The 22,855-nt window shown below is 42.0% G+C and overlaps 1 protein-coding gene across 1 annotated transcript in view; it reads left to right on the top strand.

Annotated features, from left to right (window-relative positions):
* Nucleotides 1–11,307, top strand: part of LOC108802580 (stimulated by retinoic acid gene 6 protein homolog) — a gene marked incomplete at its 5' end in the record, with an annotated part of 37,247 nt that extends 25,940 nt beyond the window's left edge. Inside the window, 4 exons of the mRNA XM_018574437.1 lie at nucleotides 4,386–4,505; nucleotides 5,144–5,307; nucleotides 9,843–9,989; nucleotides 11,046–11,307. Coding sequence (XP_018429939.1) covers nucleotides 4,386–4,505; nucleotides 5,144–5,307; nucleotides 9,843–9,989; nucleotides 11,046–11,296 — 682 coding nt within the window. The remainder of the gene's footprint in view (nucleotides 1–4,385; nucleotides 4,506–5,143; nucleotides 5,308–9,842; nucleotides 9,990–11,045) is intronic.
* Nucleotides 11,308–22,855: the final 11,548 nt, after the last annotated feature.

A 22,855-nucleotide genomic window follows, 5' to 3' on the forward strand; every position in this document is an offset into this window, starting at 1 on the left:
TACCTGCTGAATTAACCTCCTACATGTGTGAGCATATACCTGCTGAATTAACCCCTTCAATACTAAAGCTAACACAACAAATAAAGGAAATCCATCATGCCCCAGATTAAGGCAGAGGGGGTTAAATCACTTCAAAGACATGCTGGTAGGTTAATTGGCTCCTCTCTAAGTTGGCCCTCTATGTATGCATGTGAGATAGGGACCTTAGATTGTAAGCTCCTTGAGGGTAGGGACTGATGTGAATGTGCAACTATGTAAAGTGCTGCGTAAATTGTCGGCGCTATATAAATACTTGTAATAAATAATAAATGACATCATGTACAGCAGGATTTCAAATTGAAAATCCACCATGTTTCCCTCTCTAAGAATTTACAATATGAACTGCCCCTTCTGTCATGTTTTACTATTCTTTCTCTACCATGGAACTCAAATGAGGACATATTCCCTCCATTTACATCCCTAAAATGTTTTGAGATATTTGATAGGTGTAATGCATTATGATTTAGGGTATATGCTCACCTATACGAATTCTTAAAGGGGGGATAGTACAGCCCACATATTGGATGCCACAGGTAGTGCATGTAATAACATAAACCACCCATTGAGTGTTACAATTAAATCCACATTGAAAAGATACCACAACTGATAGCCATGTTTTTCTTTAGTAATATTTGGCTTGAAATAAGCATGGACCGCAATGTTGGCACCTTCTGGTAGAAAATGTACACCCATCCTTAAAAGGAGAACTATGGGGTGAGTGCTTTTTACTCACCTCATAGTTCTAGCCGACCTGTGACAATGAGACTGTCACAGGTCGGCTCAGTAGATTGGGAAGTGAGCGAACACATACCGGCGTTCACTCACCTCTCGATCCTTTCACGGCTCTCTGCCGTGACAGGGAAGGGGCTGGATTCCCCCCTCCCCGCTACGATCCGCCAGCGCTGACTGGCGGAACAAATGGGGGAGGGGCGGGTACAGCTGGCTCTGCCTCTAGATAGGCAGAGCCAGCTGTCAGTCACGCAGCTGGGCGGATCCAGACATAATTGTCGGGATCCGCTTCAGCTGCGGCGTCTCAGTATATCGGGAGCTACAGCTAGCGGTATACTGAGCCTAGGGTGACGGGAGGACGCTAGTTTGTGTCCTACCATTACCCTAAGGAGAACTATGGGAAAAAGCATTAACCCCATAGTTCTCCTTTAAGGATCTTGTACAGGTCTCTTTCATTAATCATCTCCCGTCCGCCGAATGTAGGAAAATGGCCGGACAGGAGCCTTGTACATGTGAATGGGCATCTTAAAACGTCCTTTGTGCCCGCGCCCGCGCTCTACCTGGCGCGCACGAGCGAGAAACTGTCAAAAGTTTACATAGCTGGCTATTTACATACAAGCGGTCCGGCATCTGTAAAGCCCCCCGATTGCTTGTATGTTGTGCCTTCGTGTGCCCCCCCTCTCTGCTGCGATCCCGAGCTCCCCGTGCCCTGTGCGGGTCCTGAATCAGCACCGTGGCTCTGTGCAGGGAGATCGGAGGGAGTTCAGTACACGATCTCCCTCTGAACTCCCCTCCAGTGTTGTAAGTGCGGAAGTGATGTTTATTACATCACTTTTACATTCAGCTGTCACTCTCCAGCTACAGAAGCCGGAGAGAAGCTGGTGAAGCAGATCTCTGCTTCCTCAGCTTCTTTGGGGGTCCCTAGGTGACATTAGAGGTCTTAGAGACTCCTGATGTCTCCATAAAAGGAGACCGGTCACTGTAATTTGATATCACATAGGGGACTTCTTAGGCCCCCTATGTGATAACAATGAAGTTAAGTGTATGAAAAAAAATGAAAGTGCCAAAAAAATTAGTCACACAAAAAAAACCCACAATTTTTTTCCCAAGTCCCCCATATACACACGCGCAAACATGCACGCACATAGGCGTCGGGGGCGCCTATGTGCGAAAACGACGATTGTGCTCATTATGCCACACATGTTAGGTTGGACTTGATGGACTAATGTCTTTATTCAACCTCAAATACTATGTAACTATGTTACATATAATCGCAAACATCAGTGTGAGCAATAATTTTAGGGCCATGAATCACTGTTAACTCTAACTTGATGAGCGGTAAAAGCTTTTAAAGTGTCACCTATGGCCAATCTTGTGTGTGGTAATTTTTTGCGATTACGCGGGCGGGCGCAATTTTAAGGCTTGATGTGTTTGGTGTCTATTTAACTGATGTAAAACAGCAAAAAGTTTTCCCAGCACACTCACCAGCCAGCATGCAAAAAAACCTGTCTAACCGCTAAGGTTAAAAACCGAGGTTTAGATACACGTCTTCTGCAGAAAATGTGAAAGCCGCACAGCTGCGTCAAGGCACCTCTAAATAGTGCGGTCCTAGCTCTAAACTTAAGGTGCCCACACACCTTACGATCTGCCTGTCCAAGATGGGCAGATCGTACGTTTTTTTAATAAGCTTACAACCATCGCAAGACAAAAGTCTTGCGATGGTTGTAAGCTGTGTGTCCAGCCTTAGAGAGTCTCCATCTTCGGAGTACATATGGCAAAAGATCAAATTGGGTGCAGGTTTGTCAAGAGGAAACCCAACCTCCCTTAAAGGCACAGGGGTGCACAAGGCATCCCGGCCCCTCTGGCTGTCAAAGTACCTGAACAATGCCTGCATCCAATCAGATTGTTCAGGTATTTTGACAGCCAGCGGGGCCCACTAGCAAGATACTGAAGCTTGGCCCAGTGGGAGATTCCTCCATCCACACAGTTTAGCGTAGATGGAGGAATCTGTTGGACTTTTTCCATCTGACCATAGAAAATCTGCAGATAATCTATATGTGTATGGCCAGCTTTAGGCATAAGTGTGTAATTAGCTTTTTGGACATTACTCTTTTGGGCAATGCGAACATAGTACAGGTGATTACACAGACCTATAGAAAACCATGCTCTGGGAACGCTACACTTTTGGCAAATAGTTGTCTACCCCCACATACTATTAGATGTATCCCAGTAGGGGAATTTATACGAGCAAGAAGAAATTGCTCCACTGAAGAGCATTTTAATAAGGAGTGTTTCATCTTAAAAAATCGTTTGAGAGTGAAGGGATATCCTGAATGGATGCTAACAAGGGCAATAAGTTTAGCTTCTGCTAGATCCCGAGATGATTTGCTCTCTTCTCTTTAAGCGTTGTGTTGAAATTCTGCTATATGCATATGATGACATGCATTGTGTGAATCTTTCTATATATATAATACGAGTTGTGCTAAAGTCTTGCTGTACATGATGTCATGTGTGATCTTGTTTGTTTTACCTGTGTCACTTTTAAGTGTGCTGTTTCTTTGTGCGTAAACTGGGGCATGACGTATTGCCTTAATTTGTTGTATTTGCTTTAGCATTGAAGCGGTTAACTCAGCAGGTATGTGCTCACACATGTAGGAAGGTTTTGTCAGTGGGTGGTTCCTTAAGTATTTGTATTTATTGCTCCTATTTTTGTGATTTTATTGCTAGGATTAAGGTTCCTTGGGGGACTGAAACATTTTAGCACCCTTTGTAGCTGCTTTTATGACTTTTTAATACAGAAACGCCATTAAGAGGATTCCTAAGAGTGCCAGCTCTTTTCCACTTCATTTTGTGGTTTTCAAGTTGGATTTAAGGTCTTGGGTTGGCTCATGTACCATCACCTGTGATAATGATTTTTTTTTTTAAAATGACCTGGGTAGAACTCAGGGCCTGTTCACACGACGTCCGTTTTCTGTGCTGACCTGATCCGTACGCTCCTGCACTAAAAATGCATCCCAATGTATCCCTATGTGTTTTATGGGCTACAGTTCTCACGTACGCAGTCCGTTCAGGTTACGACAGAAAAATACTGCATGTCACATTTTGTACGGTCAGGAAATGGAACGAAAACGCCAAACATGTCATAAACGCACTGCGGCTAACATACTGAAAGCCCCACTCCAGCTAAAAAAAAAAAACCGCTGGCTGTCAAAATACCTGAACAATGCCTGCATCTAATCAGATTGTTCATCCCAATGTATCCCTATGGGTTTTATGGGCTACAGTTCTCACATGCGCAGTCCGTTCAGGTTACGACAGAAAAATACTGCATGTCACATTTTGTACGGTCAGGAAATGGAACGAAAACGCCAAACATGTCATAAACGCACTGCACTGCAGCTAACATACTGACAGCCCCACTCCAGCAAAAAAAATGTTTTTTTTTAACCTGGAACGCATCCAAAACGCGGCAAAAACGCACTGCATCAGTAGCACCGCATCTGCAGATCCGCACCTGATATCATGTGAACAGGCCCTTAAACATGATTCTGTGAACTACAGATTACTCACTGTAACTTCAAATCACATTCCATTAATTATGATTTTTCTTTTTCAAGCCTTACAATTTTATTTGTTATTTTGCTGATGGTCCTGCAAACTGTGTTAGCTGGGCAATTCTTTCTGCAAAAGAAAATATCACCAGAAGATAAACAGAAGCCCCTAGCTCTAAACAACAGGTATTATTTCTATTTGGATTTGTATGTGCAATTACATATGTAATCTTGGGGATTAAAATGTAAAATTATAAGCAACCTCTTAGGATGGATCATATCAGCATAGCAAATGCTAACGTCCATTGCTGGAGGTGGCTATTGCCCAACACTTTGAAGCGGTGCTAGTTCCAGGGCAAGTGCATCATGGCATGTGATGCTGTATGAAGAGATGCTCTGTATTAGAACTAGTACCGCGTTCCAATAGTGAGCTAAGCAGTTTACGAATGATTTAGCCACTTTTAAAAAGGTCATAAGAATCATATTTAGGAACATATATACATTATGTGGGTTTTCTGTATGCACATAACGAACATGACACTGGGTGTCATTCGTGTTTGAATGGGGCCTAACACTAGCATAATCAAACACATAGGCTCTACTCTAGTATCAATTTTAAATACTTTTGAAAAAAGGTTTTAACATAACCACCTATCATCCGTACTCCACCACAAGTGCTGAAAAACCATTACTACTCTTAAATTGTTAAATATAATGGATAAAAAATGTAACTCAGCATCACAGCAAGGTGTCATAAAGCCATTTAAAATTGTAGTATTGGCAATCATTTCCCTCTTTAATTAACTCATTTTTTTACTTTTTAGGAAAGCCTTTCATAATTTCAATTATTTCTTCTTCTTCTATAATGTGATCCTTGGTTTAAGTGCTTGCCTACTCCGGCTATTCATTGGTTTGATTTTGGGGAGTTGGCTGATTGCAAGGATTGACAGGACAATACTGCAACGTGGATATGAGTCAGCTGACATGGGTAAGATATTTAATTGGTCGGTGTGATTGTTTTCACATGGTATCCAAAAGGGAAATAAAACTATCCCCAGGCCAAGATGCCATTCATCTTCTAGTAGAAGTCTGGGAGGCAATGATGGAGTGGCCTGAGCTACTAGAAGGGAAGGGGTCACTGGCATTCCGGCATGCTGATCAATACGACGTTTCAGGGCCACGCAGGGTCCCCTTCATCACACAAAACAGTGGTGATGAAACATCGTGTTATGTGATACTGAGCATGTGTCAACAAAGGCGTATTTATCAGCATACTGGAGTGTCAGTGACCCCTTCTTCTCTGATATTGAGCAGTGCCATCCGACTGCGATGGGACATTAGTCTGTGCTACTATGTTTCGCACAATCTCAAATCCACAGATCAGGAGCATGGCCAGGATTCCTTAATTAGTTTTATTATCTTAACATGTTTAAATTTTTTTCTGTTTAAAGTTTAGAAATGTTTTTATTGTTTTTCTACACTGACAAGCCATGTGATAACTAGCTAGTCACCTGTTTCTGTTAGGTGACATGCTAGAGCAGGGGTGGCAAACTCAAATTAATCGTGGGCCACATCAGCAGTATGGTTACCCTCAAAGGGCCGGTTGTATAGGACTATGCATCTACTCTTTATTATCATAAATAGTTGCCTCTGCATTCAGTTGCTACTGGTGATAGCGGCCACACCCCCAGTAACCACACCCATTTATCACCCATATTTTTGCTAAAATATAAGAGTCGGGGTCACGTCGGGTAAATAGACACCAAACATGTCATGCTTTAAAATTGCGCGCACCCGCAAAATCGCAAAAATTTACCATGCCCAAAATTGACCATAGGTGACGCTTTAAAAGCTTTTACCGCTACAACCTACCACCTGAAATAAGCTTTCTGACACAGTGAAAAAGCTTTGTGGATCAAATATTAACATGACAAGGGAAAATTCAAGGGATTATGAAGACCTTGCCTTTATCCTTCTGATGATTTAAAAGCATTTCCATGTGTGATTACAACACTTCCAAGGCTGTTGTAACTTTAATATTGATTTAAAAAATGTACAAGCAGTATAAGGAAGTGCCTCACTTAGGCCCCGTTCACATTGAGCGGTTCGCAAATCGCGCGTATGTCGCACGATTTTTGCATTTTGCGCAATATCGCGCAAATGCTTGCATTGAGCAAGCTTGATTCGCGGCTAAATCCGCTCCAAAAAGGGTCCTGCTGTAGCGACACACGACCTGCGACAGCAGGACCCTTTGCCCCATTGAGAAGCATTGGAGAGCGATATCGCGCAGTAAATTGCCGCAATATCGCGGGAATTACCGCGCGATAAATCGCTCAATGTGAACGGGGCTTAAATCTTCTCAATCTTAAAAGGGAAAGAAGTCATATTCTCAATAATATGTTTTGGTTCGAAAATCAGCCTTTTTTTTAGACCACTATAATTAACATCAGAACTGCTTCTCTCCCCATAGAAGTCTATAAGGATGCAAAAGCAACCTAAAGCAGGTCAAATACAAGTCAGACAGAGGTCAATTGCAGGTCAAAATCCCCTTCCAGTGAGTTTTGAATTATCTCAAAAGGGTCTCAAACTGATATCAAAAGTAAAACTCACAAAGCAGCCAACCCCTCATATTCCTTGTCCTGTGGTCACACAGCCCCATCCCAGCAAAAAAAAAAAAGCACGCTGCCGTTTGATACTGGCTCTCACAGAAACAATTGCTGCCCAAACGACTGATATCACAAGCTGGACAATGTTCATTCCCGAAGTCAAAACATGCTGTAAACAAACACTGGCTCCTCCAACTCTAACATGTTTCACCAAATGGCTTATTCATAGAGATAGTTATCAAAAGTAAGCTACATTTGTCCAGCTACGGAAAATCAACATCCAGCGACCCTGGCGCTACCTTATGTTTGTGTGTAGTTTAGGAATGTATTGAGCTCCTTACTACTGAAATATTGTTTACTTAGAATATTTGTTGATTACATACAGGGAGCAGGTGGCCTCTATCTTTTCTGAAAATGTTTTTTATTGTAAATAGCAAGGATGCACTGATACCGATACTAGTATCAGTATCGGTGCCGATACCAAGTATTTATTTCGTACTCACCCAAATGCTCTGATACTTTCCCCGATACCGTAAGTTCCAGTCAGAGAGAGGTTTCCTCTGACCGGCAGTGCCATAGGGGAACATTGAGCCGGCTTTCCAGTCAATCAGGAAGCCAGGAGGCGGGTCATTACTTGGCTCCCGGCTTTCTGATTGCCCGAGCAGCCGGCTCCATGCCAGCGGAAGCACCGGTATCAATACTCGGTATTGGCGGGTACTGAAAGCAAAATATCGGTACTCATACTCGATACCGAAAAATCGATATCTGTGCATCCCTAGTAAATAGCATTGTGTGTATCTTATTGTGACTAGCATAGCACAGCTTAATTAAGTATTAAACTCTCAAACTTTTTTCAATAATGAATCCATATCAGACAAATATACGTTGCCCAGCCAAGCAGAGGCGTCCCCAACTGTGGTGACACCCGGAGCAGCTGTGCTGGGATGTCATCACACATGCGCTACGTCATAATGCACGAGTAATGATGTCACATGCACTTACCTGCCGGAGGTCATCTTGACGATGGATGCCAGCAAAGAGAGGAGGGGAGGAGGAGGTGATGGACGCCGGCAAAGAAAGAAGGGAACTGTCAGTCATTTTGGTGTCACCTCCCCCGCATTCCCCTTGAGACGCCACTGCAGCAAAGTATTTCTTTACATTTTTCCCTAAGCACTTACAGTCATCATGTTTCTAAACATCTGGCTCCAACTCTCTCAGCTCCGCTTCCCTGAAGTTCCTCTAGAGACAGCTCAATCTCCAGTGGCTGCCCATCTACTAGCTTTGAGAAGGGGGAGGGAGAGCAGGGAAGTGGATTGCCTTGCTGTGCCTGTGAGTTTGTTGATTAGAAGTGCCCCATCGCACTCCGGACCAGTATCCAACATGTTGCTTTAGTGGGTGCTGTAGTGACCAACAGATGGCGCTGTGTGGAACAATGTAAGGAACCAGGCCAACAGCACACCAAGGCCCACCTTATCAATCCATCTTTTATTGGCGTATGATAATCATGGTATCACAATGAACCGCAACGTTTCAGAACAATCAGTGTGATAACAGTGCAACAAACAAATTGATATATATATATATAAATATATATCAGTGAAGAAACCAATAATCCAATCAACGTACCTTATTTCACCCCTTCTGACATCATTGTGACATCATATTCCCCGCCATTTCTTACGAATATTACAAGTATATAATATGGGGCGTAACTAGCAAAATTTAGTATGGGGCCCTGTGATTTCTAGTTACGCCCCTTGCAGAGCTCACCTGAGATCCCACACAGCCCACCTGAGAGTGACCCTGCAGAGCCCACCATAGACTATCTGTGAGCTGGTCACACCTCTGCACACCTCTTAACTCTCAGCCCCGATCTGCTGCCAGCCTTCTCCACCACCTCCTCCTCAGTCCACGGAGTGCCCCACCTCCTCCTCCTCCACTGCCGGGCCCCGGCCTCACTGACTCGGCAGCGACTGTGAGAAGGAACGCACCGTTCAGATTGTCAGTGATCTGGACAGTGGCGCGTTCCTCCTCACAGGCGCCAGTGACAGCCAGCAGCCTGCGATGCCATAGCAACACAGGTGGCCCGCACGGCATCAGGGGGACCCCTATGTTCCTAGCCGGGCCCCCCTGTGGCCTGGGCCCCATAGCAGCTGTCTGGGTCATTATGGCGATAGTTCCGTCACTGTATATAATATTATGAGTTTGTGGAGACACACAAAGCTTACTAGCATAAACAAGGGTGGCTCCATAGGATCTTGGAAGGGAAAGGCGCCCCCCTAAAACAGGATATCAGGACCAGTGCTCAGGGGACCAGCTGATTCTACAGGAAGCTAAAACTTTTAAATATGAAGGAGCAGCATCCATTGTAAGTGATCAGCATTTGAGATAACTTAAAACCCTTTTGAGTTTAATATCACTTTGAAGATGAACACATTGAGGTGAATTTACCAAAACTGGAGCAGAAGAATCTGGAGCAGTTGCCCAGGGCAACCAATCAGCTTCTCTCTTCAGTCTGTTCAGTTAAGATTTGGTAATGAAAGAGAGAAGCTGATTGGTTGCCATGCACAGATGCACCAGATTTTGTCTGCTCCAGTTTTGATACATTCTCCTCATTCTGTTTTCTTTCTTCTAGCAGACACACCAACATCTTAGCTTGTCAGTTCACCCAGGCCGAAAAAAAGCAGGAGGGCTGTGCTGGGCTCTCTTATAACAAACTGTGTTGCATGGAAGAACTCTGTATTAAACGTTCACTTGTACAATAAAAACTTTATACAGATAACACAAAAGTCAGTTTATCAATTTAAGCACATACAAATCATTGAATAAAAACTATCATGGTTTCCCTTTATTTTGTATAAAGCAACATTAAGTCATATACTGCAAATACTAACTAAATCTATTAAATGTTTTCAAGGTTACAACACATGGATTGGGATGATATTTGTGGATCACTATCATACAAACCCAGTGCTTGTGTGTTTCTGCAACATTCTTCTGACAACGACAGCTGAAAGAAAACTTAATATGTTATCAACGTACTCAAATTTTAGTAATTCATCAGGTAAGTAAGATTCATTTAACAATCCATTTATAATTTACGGTATAATATGCCACCATTTTGGTCACCAAAAGCTGATCGCATGCTAAACATTGTGACATTCTAAATGGTCGATATGGCCAGCTTTAGACTGATATGCTTCCTCATATGTGTATCCTCTCATTTTAAATAACTGCGCACTATACATTATATTGGAAACCCTGTGCCCAATTTTAAAAAAGTCCCAGGTAAAAGCACAAAAAAAATCAAGTATTTAACACTTTAGCGGGCCATATTCTGTTAGGCTGAACGAGAACAATCTGACAGATACCTCCATTTACGCTAAACATAGATAGATAGATGAATTTCCTGCTGCGCCTATTGTATTCTGTATTCAGTATTACAGTATTGTATACTATACTGTAGCTTATTGGCTGCAGACACTGTTCAGCTGAGAAATGTCTGCCTGGCTACTTCACTTTTCTGATCGAAGGATGTCAGGGGGGAGGCTTCCGGCAGGGCCACCCATAGAGCAAATTTTCGGCCAGTTTATCAAGAACCAATTGAAATTTGTTCAGTGTATGGACAGTTTTACTTGTAGTGTTTTTCCTTCCATGCATTATTTGTTATTGACTTGCAATGTCCCTTTGAACTTGCTAGAAAATTTGACTAGTCATCTCCTTAGTATAGTCTCCTCCCTCCTTGCACGTTATTGCCCTCTCCTCTTCTAGGAGTGTCTAATTACAGACTGTGCTGGCCCAGCTCTTTCTCACCTCCCTTCATCTCTCTACATAACCTTTTATGTAGCTGTAGAGAATACTATATAAAGTATCACTTGAGTGACGGCGCTGTGTCTGCTGGGGCTGCTTACATCAAATCGAAGATGGTGGTGCCAGGCAGCAGTCTCAGGACTTTTGGATGTCTACATAAGGGAGGCTAACATGCATAAACTAGGTTACATGTACATATAACCTTATAGAAAGAATACAGATAATTAATTTGTGTAAATGAATGGTCTGGTGACAGGGTCTCTTTATTTGTTTGGTTTATTCACTTTGTGCAACGTTTATTTCCTAATAGGACCTCACACATCAGCTAAAGCCAGAACAAGATGGCTCCTCTTTTACACTCTTTTGAAAAATCCCAGACTTATACTACAAAGGAAAAAAAAGGAAATGTATGACACAGACATTGACAATACTGCAATACAAACCAGACTTATCCAGGCTTCTGCACTGGAGGCTGAAATAAGACGTAGCCCCAAGCCAGTTGAGTTAGATAATGTAGAAATAAGGGCAAGACATCCGATATTTGAGTTAGACCTGCCATAGACCAAAATCATTTTATATCAGTAGAATTTGTTCCATGAAAAAATAAGGGGTGTATTTCTAAAAAGTTCTCAATTTGTTTTGCAAAACTGAGATTTACGTTTGTTCTTTGTGAATAGGGTAAAAGTTAATGCTTTCTTGTGCAGAACAATTGTAATTGTTGGAAAATACCACATTATGGCCACTAGATGGAGCTGAGGAGCATAGGGAGTAAAGACATATGCTATGCTCCTTGATTCCATCTAGTAGCCATAATCAGGTATTTTCCAACAATTACATTAGATCCACACACAAAAAAAGATTCAATGTTGCCTTGATTGCACAAAACAAATGTTAATGTCAGTTTCAGAGAACAAATGGCTCTGCAAGCTTTTTATAAATACACCTCTTAGGCCTCATTCACACCGACGCGCATACATGCGCGTACAGTACCATATGCAGCATATGCAAATAAATGGCTCCATACACATAGCTGCGTATGGAGCCGTATATTTGCGTGGCGTAAAAATGCGCAAAAACAGAATGGAACCGAGATGCGTCTGGGCAGCGTATTGCTGCGTACTTACGCGCATATATGCGTGTTTGCGCACATATACGCACATACAGTTCATTAACATTTCTATTACGAATGATGCATTGTGGGATTGCAAATAGTGCACGTATATACGCAATATACAATTTCGCTCTTGCGTTGTGTGTGAACGAGGCCTAAGGGTGATGAATTAAAATGTATTTATTAGAGGAGTGATAACATAGATATCCATAAATATATTCTACAGCTTAGGCACTGTTTAGGCGACAACACTACACTGTTTTGTAAATATGATTACATGTTACTTTGTTGGAGCACTAACCATGGCAAACAGAGGAAGGTATTTTCAGAAGGATGTCAGGTACTGTCTCTGCAACATATAAAAAGCCATATATCAATCAAGGGTGTACTTTTAGCTGGGTATGTCCTGATACCCCTTTGTTGAGACCAAGTACAAGTACTGCCCCTCATGTGCTTGCCGATACCAATTACCGATACTTTTTCTTAAAAAGGGACAGGGGACTTTTTTCTAAAACAATACAGACTAATGATTTTAGGGCAGTTACTTTATCATTCTGAAAAAAAATAAGTAAACCTATTATTGTCGAGCTAAAGAAATATATACAGTATATTGCCATAAAGCATACTCAATATATAAATGATGTGGTGCAATACCAAGTGTAGAACCAGTGTATGCGTGTACAATAACATCTTCAAAGTAAAAAACAATGAAAAAATCGGAACAATTTCAGTTAGTACAATTCAGTCCCAATCTGAATCAGTGTATAACTCAATCTCCAAACAGTCTATGTCTTCATAAACGCAAAACACCATGTGCTCCAATACCACACTCTGTGTGTAATGATCACTCATTTTTCCCGCACCCGAAAACATTCCTGCACCATAAGGAATGAGCGAATATTCATAGGTGTGGGGAAAACTGAGTGATCATTACACACAGAGCCACAACAAATGAGGATAGTCTCTGCAGAATGTTCAAACTGGCCCATAATAATTAGATAGGCAAAATGTAAAGTAACTCATTCATTGTCACTCATATATAAACAAGTGTGTTGTCACTCACATATAAACAGGTGTGTTGTCCCTCACATATACACAGGTGTGTTGTTAGTCACATATACACAGGTGTGTTGTCACTCACATATACACAGGTGTGTTGTCACTCACATATACACAGGTGTGTTGTCACTCACATATACACAGGTGTGTCTGCGCTGTCCAGGGCGTTCCAAGGCAAATCTCTCTGGCTGGCTTGTGGGAGGTGGTGATCGATCGAAAGTTCGAACTTATCGAGTTCTGGGACCGCCTGACTTCCGCTTTCGTTACAACTAAGAGGTTTAAACAAAAAAGTTATTCTGCACGAGCGCCATCCGCGGTATTGCTCTATACACATACAGCACAGCAATGAAGTAATAAAATGAACTAGGATCACACTAATCCAGCACGTTATCCAGAGGTCCCTGGAGAGTTCACACTCCAAGCTCAATCTCTGTGGGTAGCTTGTGGGAGGCAGCACTGTGAGGTCCTGGCAGGGCTCCAAATATGATCCTGATCTCTCTGGCTGGCTTTTGGGAGACTGCAGGGTGAGTTGACATGCAGGTGAAGCTATTTAAAATGCCGGTACCGGCGCTATGCATCAGGGCATTTTCACGAGTACAAGTACTCATGAAAATGCCCTGTATCGGCTCCGATACCGGTACTAGTATCGGGACATCCTACTTTTAGCCATAGCAGACTATGCAACTCTTATGGGGCCCAATAATATCTGGCTTCATATCGATTTGTGCAAGTAGCAATAGCATTTTGCAAAAATATGTGGATATGTTAATGTATACTGTATATAGTTTGCGAACCACATATCAGGGGCAGCCAGACTTCGTCCCTCCAGCTGTTATGGAAATGCAAGTTTCATACGGCATTGCAGGACTCTGACAGCTACAGGCATGACATTCAGAGGCAGCGGCATGATGGAATATGTAGTTATACCACTGGCCGGAGGGCCAGAGTTTGGTTACCCCTGCTCTATATTATTGAAGTTTAAAGACAACATAATTTTGGTTCTTTAGATTGCTGTATGCTCCTGCGTGAAAATACATTGCTTTTCTAAAACAAAGGGTGTTTACAGCTTATCACTCCCCTTCCAAATTCAACAAAACCGCTGATTTATAACCAGGTTACAGCCATTTATTCAGCTTGCTTCAAACATGACTTCCATCATTCAATCGTGTGCAAGCAAAAATACTGTTTTGTTTTTATTTTCCTTGCATGTGATTTTTACCACATTCACTAAGCTAAGAGACAATTCCCTTGCAAAGTGAACAGCCTATTAGGTTTTAATAAATCAACTCCCATGCCTTCTATGCAATAGGTCTTGGCATACATGTAAAGTGTAAATAAGTCAGGTTACTCTTACCTGCCACCAGTGCCTTCCAGGTGGCCATAAAATGTATTGGATGGCCCCACTGAGCAATAAAGAGGGTTCAGGTAGTGTGGCACTGCTCTCTTATGTAAACTGCATGACAATGCAGATTGTGGTCTCAGTTTACATAAGAGAGCAGTGCCATATTCTGAACAAAAAATGCTAGTTCATTGACTGTCATACTGTCCCTCTGGCTCTAATGGATTCAAAGTCAGTGACCAGGAACAAGTACACATGTCAAGAGTTATGACCTAAAGCTGGTGATACATTTTTTCAGCCCTGCAGGGCCAGGGCTATTGTATGCTGAAAGAAGTGGGTGTGCCATTGTCAGAATATCCAAACAGTGACTGCAGCTGATTGAAAAATTGACTTTAGTCGAATGTAGGGGGGGCTGGACCACACGTGGTTGAATCAGCAGGACCAGTGTCTTGGACCAGTGTCTTGCAAGCTTTACTGTAGCTTCACTAATTGCAAGGTTTTTTTCAGCTCAGTGTGGTCTGCAGTGGTAGCCTGCAGATTTCTTTGATGACAAATGTTCCAAATTGTTCTGTGTATTAGATGCTAAACTCAGAGCTTTAAATTCCAGCTGCAAAGATTGAGCTCTTACATTTCCCCACCTCTAGCACTGTGCATCTGTCTGCTAGTGATAGTGAATGTATTGTATAAAGGTATGCAGGGAAGCATGTGCAGCATAGCTAGAAGCAATCATTTGCAAATTTTGCATCTCAGTTTGAAGAGTTTAAGTGGCTCTGCAAAATATTACAAATATTTAAATGTACATCTTAGTATAAGAATGTAAACTTCCTCCCATGAAATACAGTACACATGTCTCTCTGTGCCATAGTACTCTGGACATACTGTAGTACTAAGTGTACTGAAGTACATTTCAACATTTTATTTAGTTTGTGTTACTTATTACAAATATAATGTTAGGTAGACATTTTTGTAAATCAGCATCAATGGGTGGATGTGCTTCCTATTGTTAAAGATAGGATTCCTCAAGAGCTATCCAAGTCTGCATGACATATTCTCTAAGTTAGTACTACTTCAGACTTACAAGAAACCTGTGGAGTGTTGACAACATTTATTCTAACATAATTTGCAGATAAGTGCGTTGCCTGCAAATAGACATTCTCTGAAATTTGAAGAACATATTCTCATATATGAGGCGGGTCATAAAGATCATGAGTGATGGAAAACTAACAAAGTAATAGTGTAGGTCAGCGTTTCTCAACCTTTTTCTAGTCACAGCACCCTTTAAAAGTTTGCAAAGTCTGGAGGCACCCCAGCCTAAAATGTAAAAATATAGAAAACGAGGTGTGATCCTTCAAAAATCCATACCAGACCCTTATCAGTGATAGAGGTCTGATTTGGTTTTAAAGAGGGGACCACATTATTATTATACAGGATTTATAAAGCGCCAACAGTTTGAACAGTGCTTTACAATATAAGGAAGACATTACAATCACAATACAATTCAAGAAAGAGGGGATCACATGCAATACACATTAGGAGTCCCCTTCACAGAGACCCCCCCTTTCACATCTGAATCCCCCCTTTCATATCAGAAGCCCCTCTTCACATCAGAAACCCTCCCTTTCAAACTAGGAACCCCCTTCACATCAGAGTCCCCCCTTTACATCAGAGTTCCCCCTTTACAGAGTTCCCCCTTTACATCAGAGTTCTCCCTTTACATCAGAGTTCCCCCTTTACATCAGAGTTCCCCCTTTACATCAGAGTTCCCCCTTTACATCAGAGTTCCCCCTTTACATCAGCAGTCACCTTCATATCAGAGTTCTACCATCACATCAGGAGTTGCAGCAGCATGGCACTGGATTGAGGCAAATGTTCACCTTTTTTGAATGGATCCCACACTTTCTGGATTAGTGTAATTTGTCTCCATGGTGCTACATGGCCTGCACCATGGAAAGGCATGACCCTGTGCAAAACTTTTTGGCACAACTGAGAAGGCCAGGGTACCACACCTAGTTGAGACAGACTGGTGTAGGTCATTCTGTCTCTACTTCCTAGTACATCACCGTCTGGATTTCTGTGCAGTAGCTCTATCTGCTAAGACATATAACACAATTACTTATTGGACTATAGGACTTGTAGTTGGTAAAACTTTAAGTCACCTTGTACAGTAAGGTGACTCTATTCTAAATACTGAGAGCTAACATGTCTCATGTGAGGAGGTAGATTTGCAAGGCACCTTCTGACAGCTAATGCTAAACTGGTGCTTTGGATAGCTGATCTCACTATAGGATAGAAGGCTCTCTAACCAAAGCCGGCATGGACAGCAGGAAAAATGACAACGTACCTAAATACCACCAATGTGCAGTGTTAACATTGTGTTAAAACATTTAACACAATGGAATTTTGTAAAAATATGGCTGCGTACCTTGTACTACAGTGCACTGAACAGTGTCAACGTCAAAGACAAATGTTATTGACTTTGATATTGTTTTTCATACGCTGCTCTCTACTGACTTCTACCGACATCCACTAGTGTTTCTCTGACTCCGTATGATGTTTACATGATATCTTGCCTTGTTATTTTCTTTGTTCTTATTGGTACCGCTGTACCTGACAATCATGTATTTAATCTAATATTTGCTGTGATCAAACTGTGTGATTTCTACAATATAAAAACTTTTCCATAATCCTTTACTGTGGTATTATTTGCTACCGCATTATGTTACTTTTCTTTGTAGTGTTTATATGCTATTATTGTAACTGTTGACTACTGTATTTTTTATAACATTTGTTATGCCTTTGACAAACTTTTAATAAAGATATTAAAACAGCAAAAAAAATTTTTGTCAACAAAAAGATGAGTTTTTATTTTGATAATGATACATAGCAAATATCATTGTGACATACTCCCTTTATTGTCCCTTTACACTTTGTCAGTTTACAGAACACGGGGATCCCTTATCAGTTTACTATTTAAGATTTGACTCCGGCCTGTCTGCTTTTCTCTGACTTTTCTAAAAGGAAGCTGCCAGTTTTCACACTTTATTCTCAGAGTTGTTATCTAGTCTGGGTTTCTCCTAAAATCTATTGATAGGATGTCTGAGGATAAGTAAATATTCTTTGTAGATCTAATCTATTACATGTGTGGTAAGACTACAGATGTCACCCTATTGTTCTTCAGATCAATTATAATTACAGACATGGAACGACAATTAAAAACCTTTAGAACAAGGTTGTTTTATTACTTTATGGCCAGCGTAAATCTTTCAGTGTTTAGATTGATTGATTGATTATTATTTAATTAATGTAATTCTACAAGTCCTAGGATTTAATTTACATGTATACATTCATTTCATGCATGATGTTTACTCATAAATTAATATTGTTGGACATGGAACTGTTATTTCCCAGCAATATCTACTATTTAATAACACAAACGGGTAGCCTTCCAGCCACAGCCAAATGCTAGGTCAGTTATAATACAGCCACCTCCCAAAGCCTTTGTGCACACTGTAAATCGCCTGGTTTACTTCCAATAGCAGGCACTTTGTTGTAGAAAAAAGGACTAGTTATGACTTGCTGTTAACCTCATGGGGTAATCACATTTATCTTATTGTTTTACTGTTTCTATGTTTTCAATCTTATTTCTCAATAAATACTTTGCAAGTAAAACAAGGACTAGTTGTCTTGCAGGTCACTGTGCAATCTGCCCCTGCTTTTCTTTCACTGCATATTGGCTACAAACTCTTATGGAGTCACTAAGGAGATCAGGTAGGGGTGCACTACATAGGACCTAACTTGCCTTATACTGGGTTCCCACATTTCCATGTGTGTTGCTATTCATTTTTGCATGGTTTTCATGTACTTTGGACTACATTGTTGGGTTCCATGATGCAATGCACGCTACCCCACCTGTCAAAGTGTTTGGAGATAAATATCTTTTTGCTGGATATATTGTTTTAAGGTTTAATAAATGATGGAGGGGAATTTCTATGCATAGATTGTGAATCCTGCCGTTTTTATACAGTGCCGACTTGCATCTGTGATTATGTACGTTTTTTATCTTATTTTGCGCAATAAACCATCAAAGGATTTTATGCTATGTCCATTCTTTCCTGATTTCTATATGTGAAAATCCTATCCCCGCACTGCAAGGATTAAGTGTTTGTTTTTGTCTAGGTTCAAAAATAACAAAGTTATATTCGCCAGAACTACAGAGCCGGCTGGCTCTTAGACTGGTCCCTTCCACCTCCCCATTTGACCCTAGACAAAAATGAGCAGTTAACACTTGCAGTGCGTGGGTAGCCCCACTGCAAGCGTTAAGAATTTTTTTTTTTTTAAAGCAGGCCTCTACCCTCTTTCACTAACACATCACATCAGCATGCAGCTCTGCATGGTAATATTAAATCATCTTACAATCATTAGTTAAAAGAGAACTATGGCCTAACCTTTTTTGCTCATACTAATGACCTCCTGTGACCCAAAACTCAGTATATAGCTGACTGTTGCCTGCTATATGCTGAGAGCGCAGAGTCGTACCACAGCCATGCCGCAACCCGACAATACTGTTGAGATCCACCCTGCTGGCTGATTGACAGCGGGCTCTGCCTATCTAGAAGCAGAGTCAGCTGTGCCTGCCCCCTTCCCCGTCCGTTTCTCTAGTCAGCGCTGGAGGATCAGAGAGGGGAGAATCCCTGCGGGGAGCCATGAGTGACAGTGACCGCTCTCTGCAGGGAGAGGATTAGTAAGTCAGCGATCGGCGGTATGTGTTGGCTGACTTTCCGATTAATAGAGCCGACCCGTGACAGTGTCGGCTTGAATGATGGGGATGAGTGATTTTCACTCCCCCCATCATTCTCCTTTAAACAATTTTTGCTTTTACTTAACCCCTTGAGGACAAAGGCTTTTTTTTTTAAATTTTTGCACGCATGTTATAATCCACATTTTAGGCCTGAAAATTACTTAAAACCCCCAAACATTATATATTTTCTGAAAGCCAAGACCCTATAGAATAAAATGGTGGCAGTTTCAAATTTCTATGTTGCACAACTTATTAGCAAACCCAAAAATTTAGTGAAAAATGCACTTAAGTTACATTTAGTGCCCCAAAACACTATATAAAACCATATTTTTTAAAATATAAAAGATAAGGTTACAACAAGTAAATAGATACCCAACACGTCCAGGTTAAAAATCGTGTGCATCCGTGAAACTGCGACAGAATTCAGTACCCCAAAAAGTCCATAGACAACGCTTTAAAAGTCATCAATTTAGAGATACGTGTAAATATTAGCCCTATAAATATTGCTCTCACTCTGGCGTCTGCGGCGATACCCAACATGTGTAGCGCAATCATCGTTTTCATACGTAGGCTCACCCGACGCGTGTTTATGCGACGATGCGCCTGCTCGCTGGGGAGGGGGACTTTAAAATATTTTTAATCTTTTTTTTACATATCATTTATTTAATATTATTTTTTAAACTTTTTTTAACTTTAATTGCTATCACATAGGGGGGCTTATGAGCCCCCCATGTGATAGCATATTGGGGGTGACAGGTCCTCTTTAAGGTGATACTGGGGGTCCAAAAGACCCCTACTATCACCTTTACACTCCAAATAAGTTATTGAAGTGCAGATCGCACATCAATAGCTTATTGCTGGGCTTCAGGAGCCCAGAAATGACAGTTCAGGGACCGGACATGATGCAATACGCGTCTCTCCCGGTCCCATAGAACGGGGAGGAAATCGGTGAACAGATGTTCACTGATCTCCTCCCCAGCTTCCCAACGACACCCGAGATGCTGGTCCTGGGGGATCTGTTTAACCCCTTCAAACTACATGACGGGATTATCCCGTCATGGGTCGTGAAGGGGTTAAGGTGGCCATACATTGTTAGATTTTCGTTGGGAAATCGTACACGAACAGTCTTTTCAATGAATAGTGAACAGTTGATGGTACATCACCGATTTTTGTTTTTGATATTGTGATCAAAATTTTTGTGCGGTCAGGTTGGAAAATTTTTCTCTGACCGAAAGAAAATCGATGAATCAGTGGGGTTTCCATTTGTCAAAAATCTCAGCAAGAACACAGCCCATGCACAAAAGGAAATTATTTTTGTGGTTTGTCAAAAATTGGTTGGCTAGTATGGCTAACGAGCGATTTCCTAAATCAACATTTGACTATACTTGATGGGAAAATCTAGGTATAATCGAACGAGGGTTCGTGGCAGAAAGGAAACCTTTTGAACGAAAATCTAATAATGTATGGCCACCGTTACAATTACAGTTTTTCCACTTCCTGGTTGAGTGAGGCACTGGAGATGTAATCCTGGCCTCACAGATGCATCTTGGGAAGACTACATCAGCAGTGTGAGAAGAATGGGGAGGAAAGAAAAATAAGGTATACAAAGAATAAAAATCTGACAATGATCAATTTTAAGTGATGTGCCCCTTGAAGAGTCAATGAGGAGATCATTTTGTCTCTTCTTGCTGCAATCACTGGACAAACGACCACTGTTTGATACAAGTAATACAAAGACTGCTAGCTTTTATTAAAGGAGAACTATGGGGTTAGGGCTTTTCCCCATAGTAACGGTAGTAAGGGTAACGGGAGGACACAAACTACAACCCTAAGCTCAGTATACTGAGACGCCGCAGCTGAAACGGATCCCGACAATTATGTCTGGATCCGCCCAGCTGCGTGACTGACAGCTGGCTCTGCCTATCTAGAGGCAGAGCCCGCTGTACGCGCCCCCCTCCGCCGTCCGTTCCGCCAGTCAGCGCTGGCGGATCGGAACGGTGAGGGGGGAATCCAGCCACTCCCCTGTCATGGCAGAGAGCTGTGACAGGATCGAGAGGTGAGCGAACGCCGGTATGTGTTCGCTCACCTCCCGATCTACTGAGCCGACCTGTGACAGTCTCATTGTCACAGGTCGGCTAGAACTATGAGGTGAGTGAAAAGCACTCGCCTCATAGTTCTCCTTTAATGCATTCTACAGTTCTAACAAATATTAACTAGCCAAACACTATTCAAGGTAAGCAAAAAAAAAAAGATCCCAAACTTTATTCCTTCTTTTAGCTCCAACATAATCCAGAGTGTATTGTATTATGAGGAAACTGCAAGAGCAAAAAATCACACAGGCGCAATCCAACCACCCTCAGGATAAAAAACTTTACAGTTTACTTGAAGAGGCCAACAGACATTAGAGTCAAGGCTCCTGAGCCTTTAATATTTCGGGGGGAAAAACTAAAGTCTAAAAAACTGGCTGTACACCAACAGAAATGTCAAATTGACAATCGTTTTCACACAATGATGAAAAAAATCGAAGGGACAGAGCACAAATCTTTTCTTGAACAAACAAAACTCTAACTGCGAATTCAAGCAACTCCATTAATTCCAAAATCAAATGTTAAAATCAAACATAATTTGAAACAACATTCTACGAGTCTCTGATGGCATTATCGAATGTTCTGATAAGATGCTTTGCATGACCATTCAGAGAAAAGTCTGCCAGTGTATGGCACTTAACAGATCTTTAGAAGCTGCCAGTGGAGGCTCATCAGTGGGAGGGATTCGGAATAGCAATAGGTATGAAAACGTTATCAAATTATGTTTTAGGGCTGGTTCACACCACAAAGAGTGCGTTCTAGAGCGTTCGGCCTCTGGAACGCAATCCGGCTGGCTCCCTGCGTTCTGGTCCAGTGCAATCTGCAAAAATAGTGCTTGCAGCATTTTTGCAGATCATACTGGACCGGAACACAGGCACTAATGTGCCACGCGTTCGGGTGCCGATGATCGCACTGCGGGGCAGTGCATTAAAGTCTATGGCACCGCAGCCATGCCCCCTCCCGCCCCTGAACACAGGGAGCCGGCCAGGTTGCCTTCCGGAGGCTGAATGCTCTGGAACGCACTCTTTTTGGTGTGAACCGTCCTTAGGCCCCATTCACATCTGAGCGATCCTCGCAGTTTCGTGCGCGATCCTGGAATTGAAACACAAATGCAAACTGCACTTGCGGTGCCATTCATTTCTAATGGCACCCCAATCGCGGATAGCAATCCACACATTTGTGTGCTGAGGTGCAGTTGCGCACAATCACTGCTGCTAAAAAACGCAGGTCACTCATCGCCCAAAAAGGTGCATGAGCCTTTTTGCCGCGCGAATATGACCCCATTGAATTCAACACGCGGTTCTGGGACGTGTAGTCCTGGGCCGTCAAGATGTGAACCAGGCCTGAGGATGATCAGGTGAGTATTTTTTTTATTTCAGCCCCTAGACTAAAAACTAGCACTAAAAGGTGATCATACACCTTACAATTATCGTCCGAAAAACCAATGTGATGCGCTTATAATTGTACTATAATCGACCAGTTGATGGGAAGTGCATGATAGTAATTACTGTACAACCGGCTGAATTTGGTTGAACGGGCAGACTAGAAAACTTTTGTGGAAACGGACGAAAATCGATGGATTCGTGGCGTTTTCGTACAACAAAAATCTCAACATGAACACTGCACATGCGCAGACAAAAATCTGTTCTGTCGATTGATGAAATTCGGTCAGTTCACTCCACTCCATGAAGGTGGAATGGAGTGCAGGGATGGAGAGGACGGGTAT

This window comes from Nanorana parkeri, unplaced genomic scaffold (assembly GCF_000935625.1).
Source record: "Nanorana parkeri isolate BGI_ZX_2015 unplaced genomic scaffold, ASM93562v1 scaffold2971, whole genome shotgun sequence".
NCBI classification, from domain to species: domain Eukaryota; kingdom Metazoa; phylum Chordata; class Amphibia; order Anura; family Dicroglossidae; genus Nanorana; species Nanorana parkeri.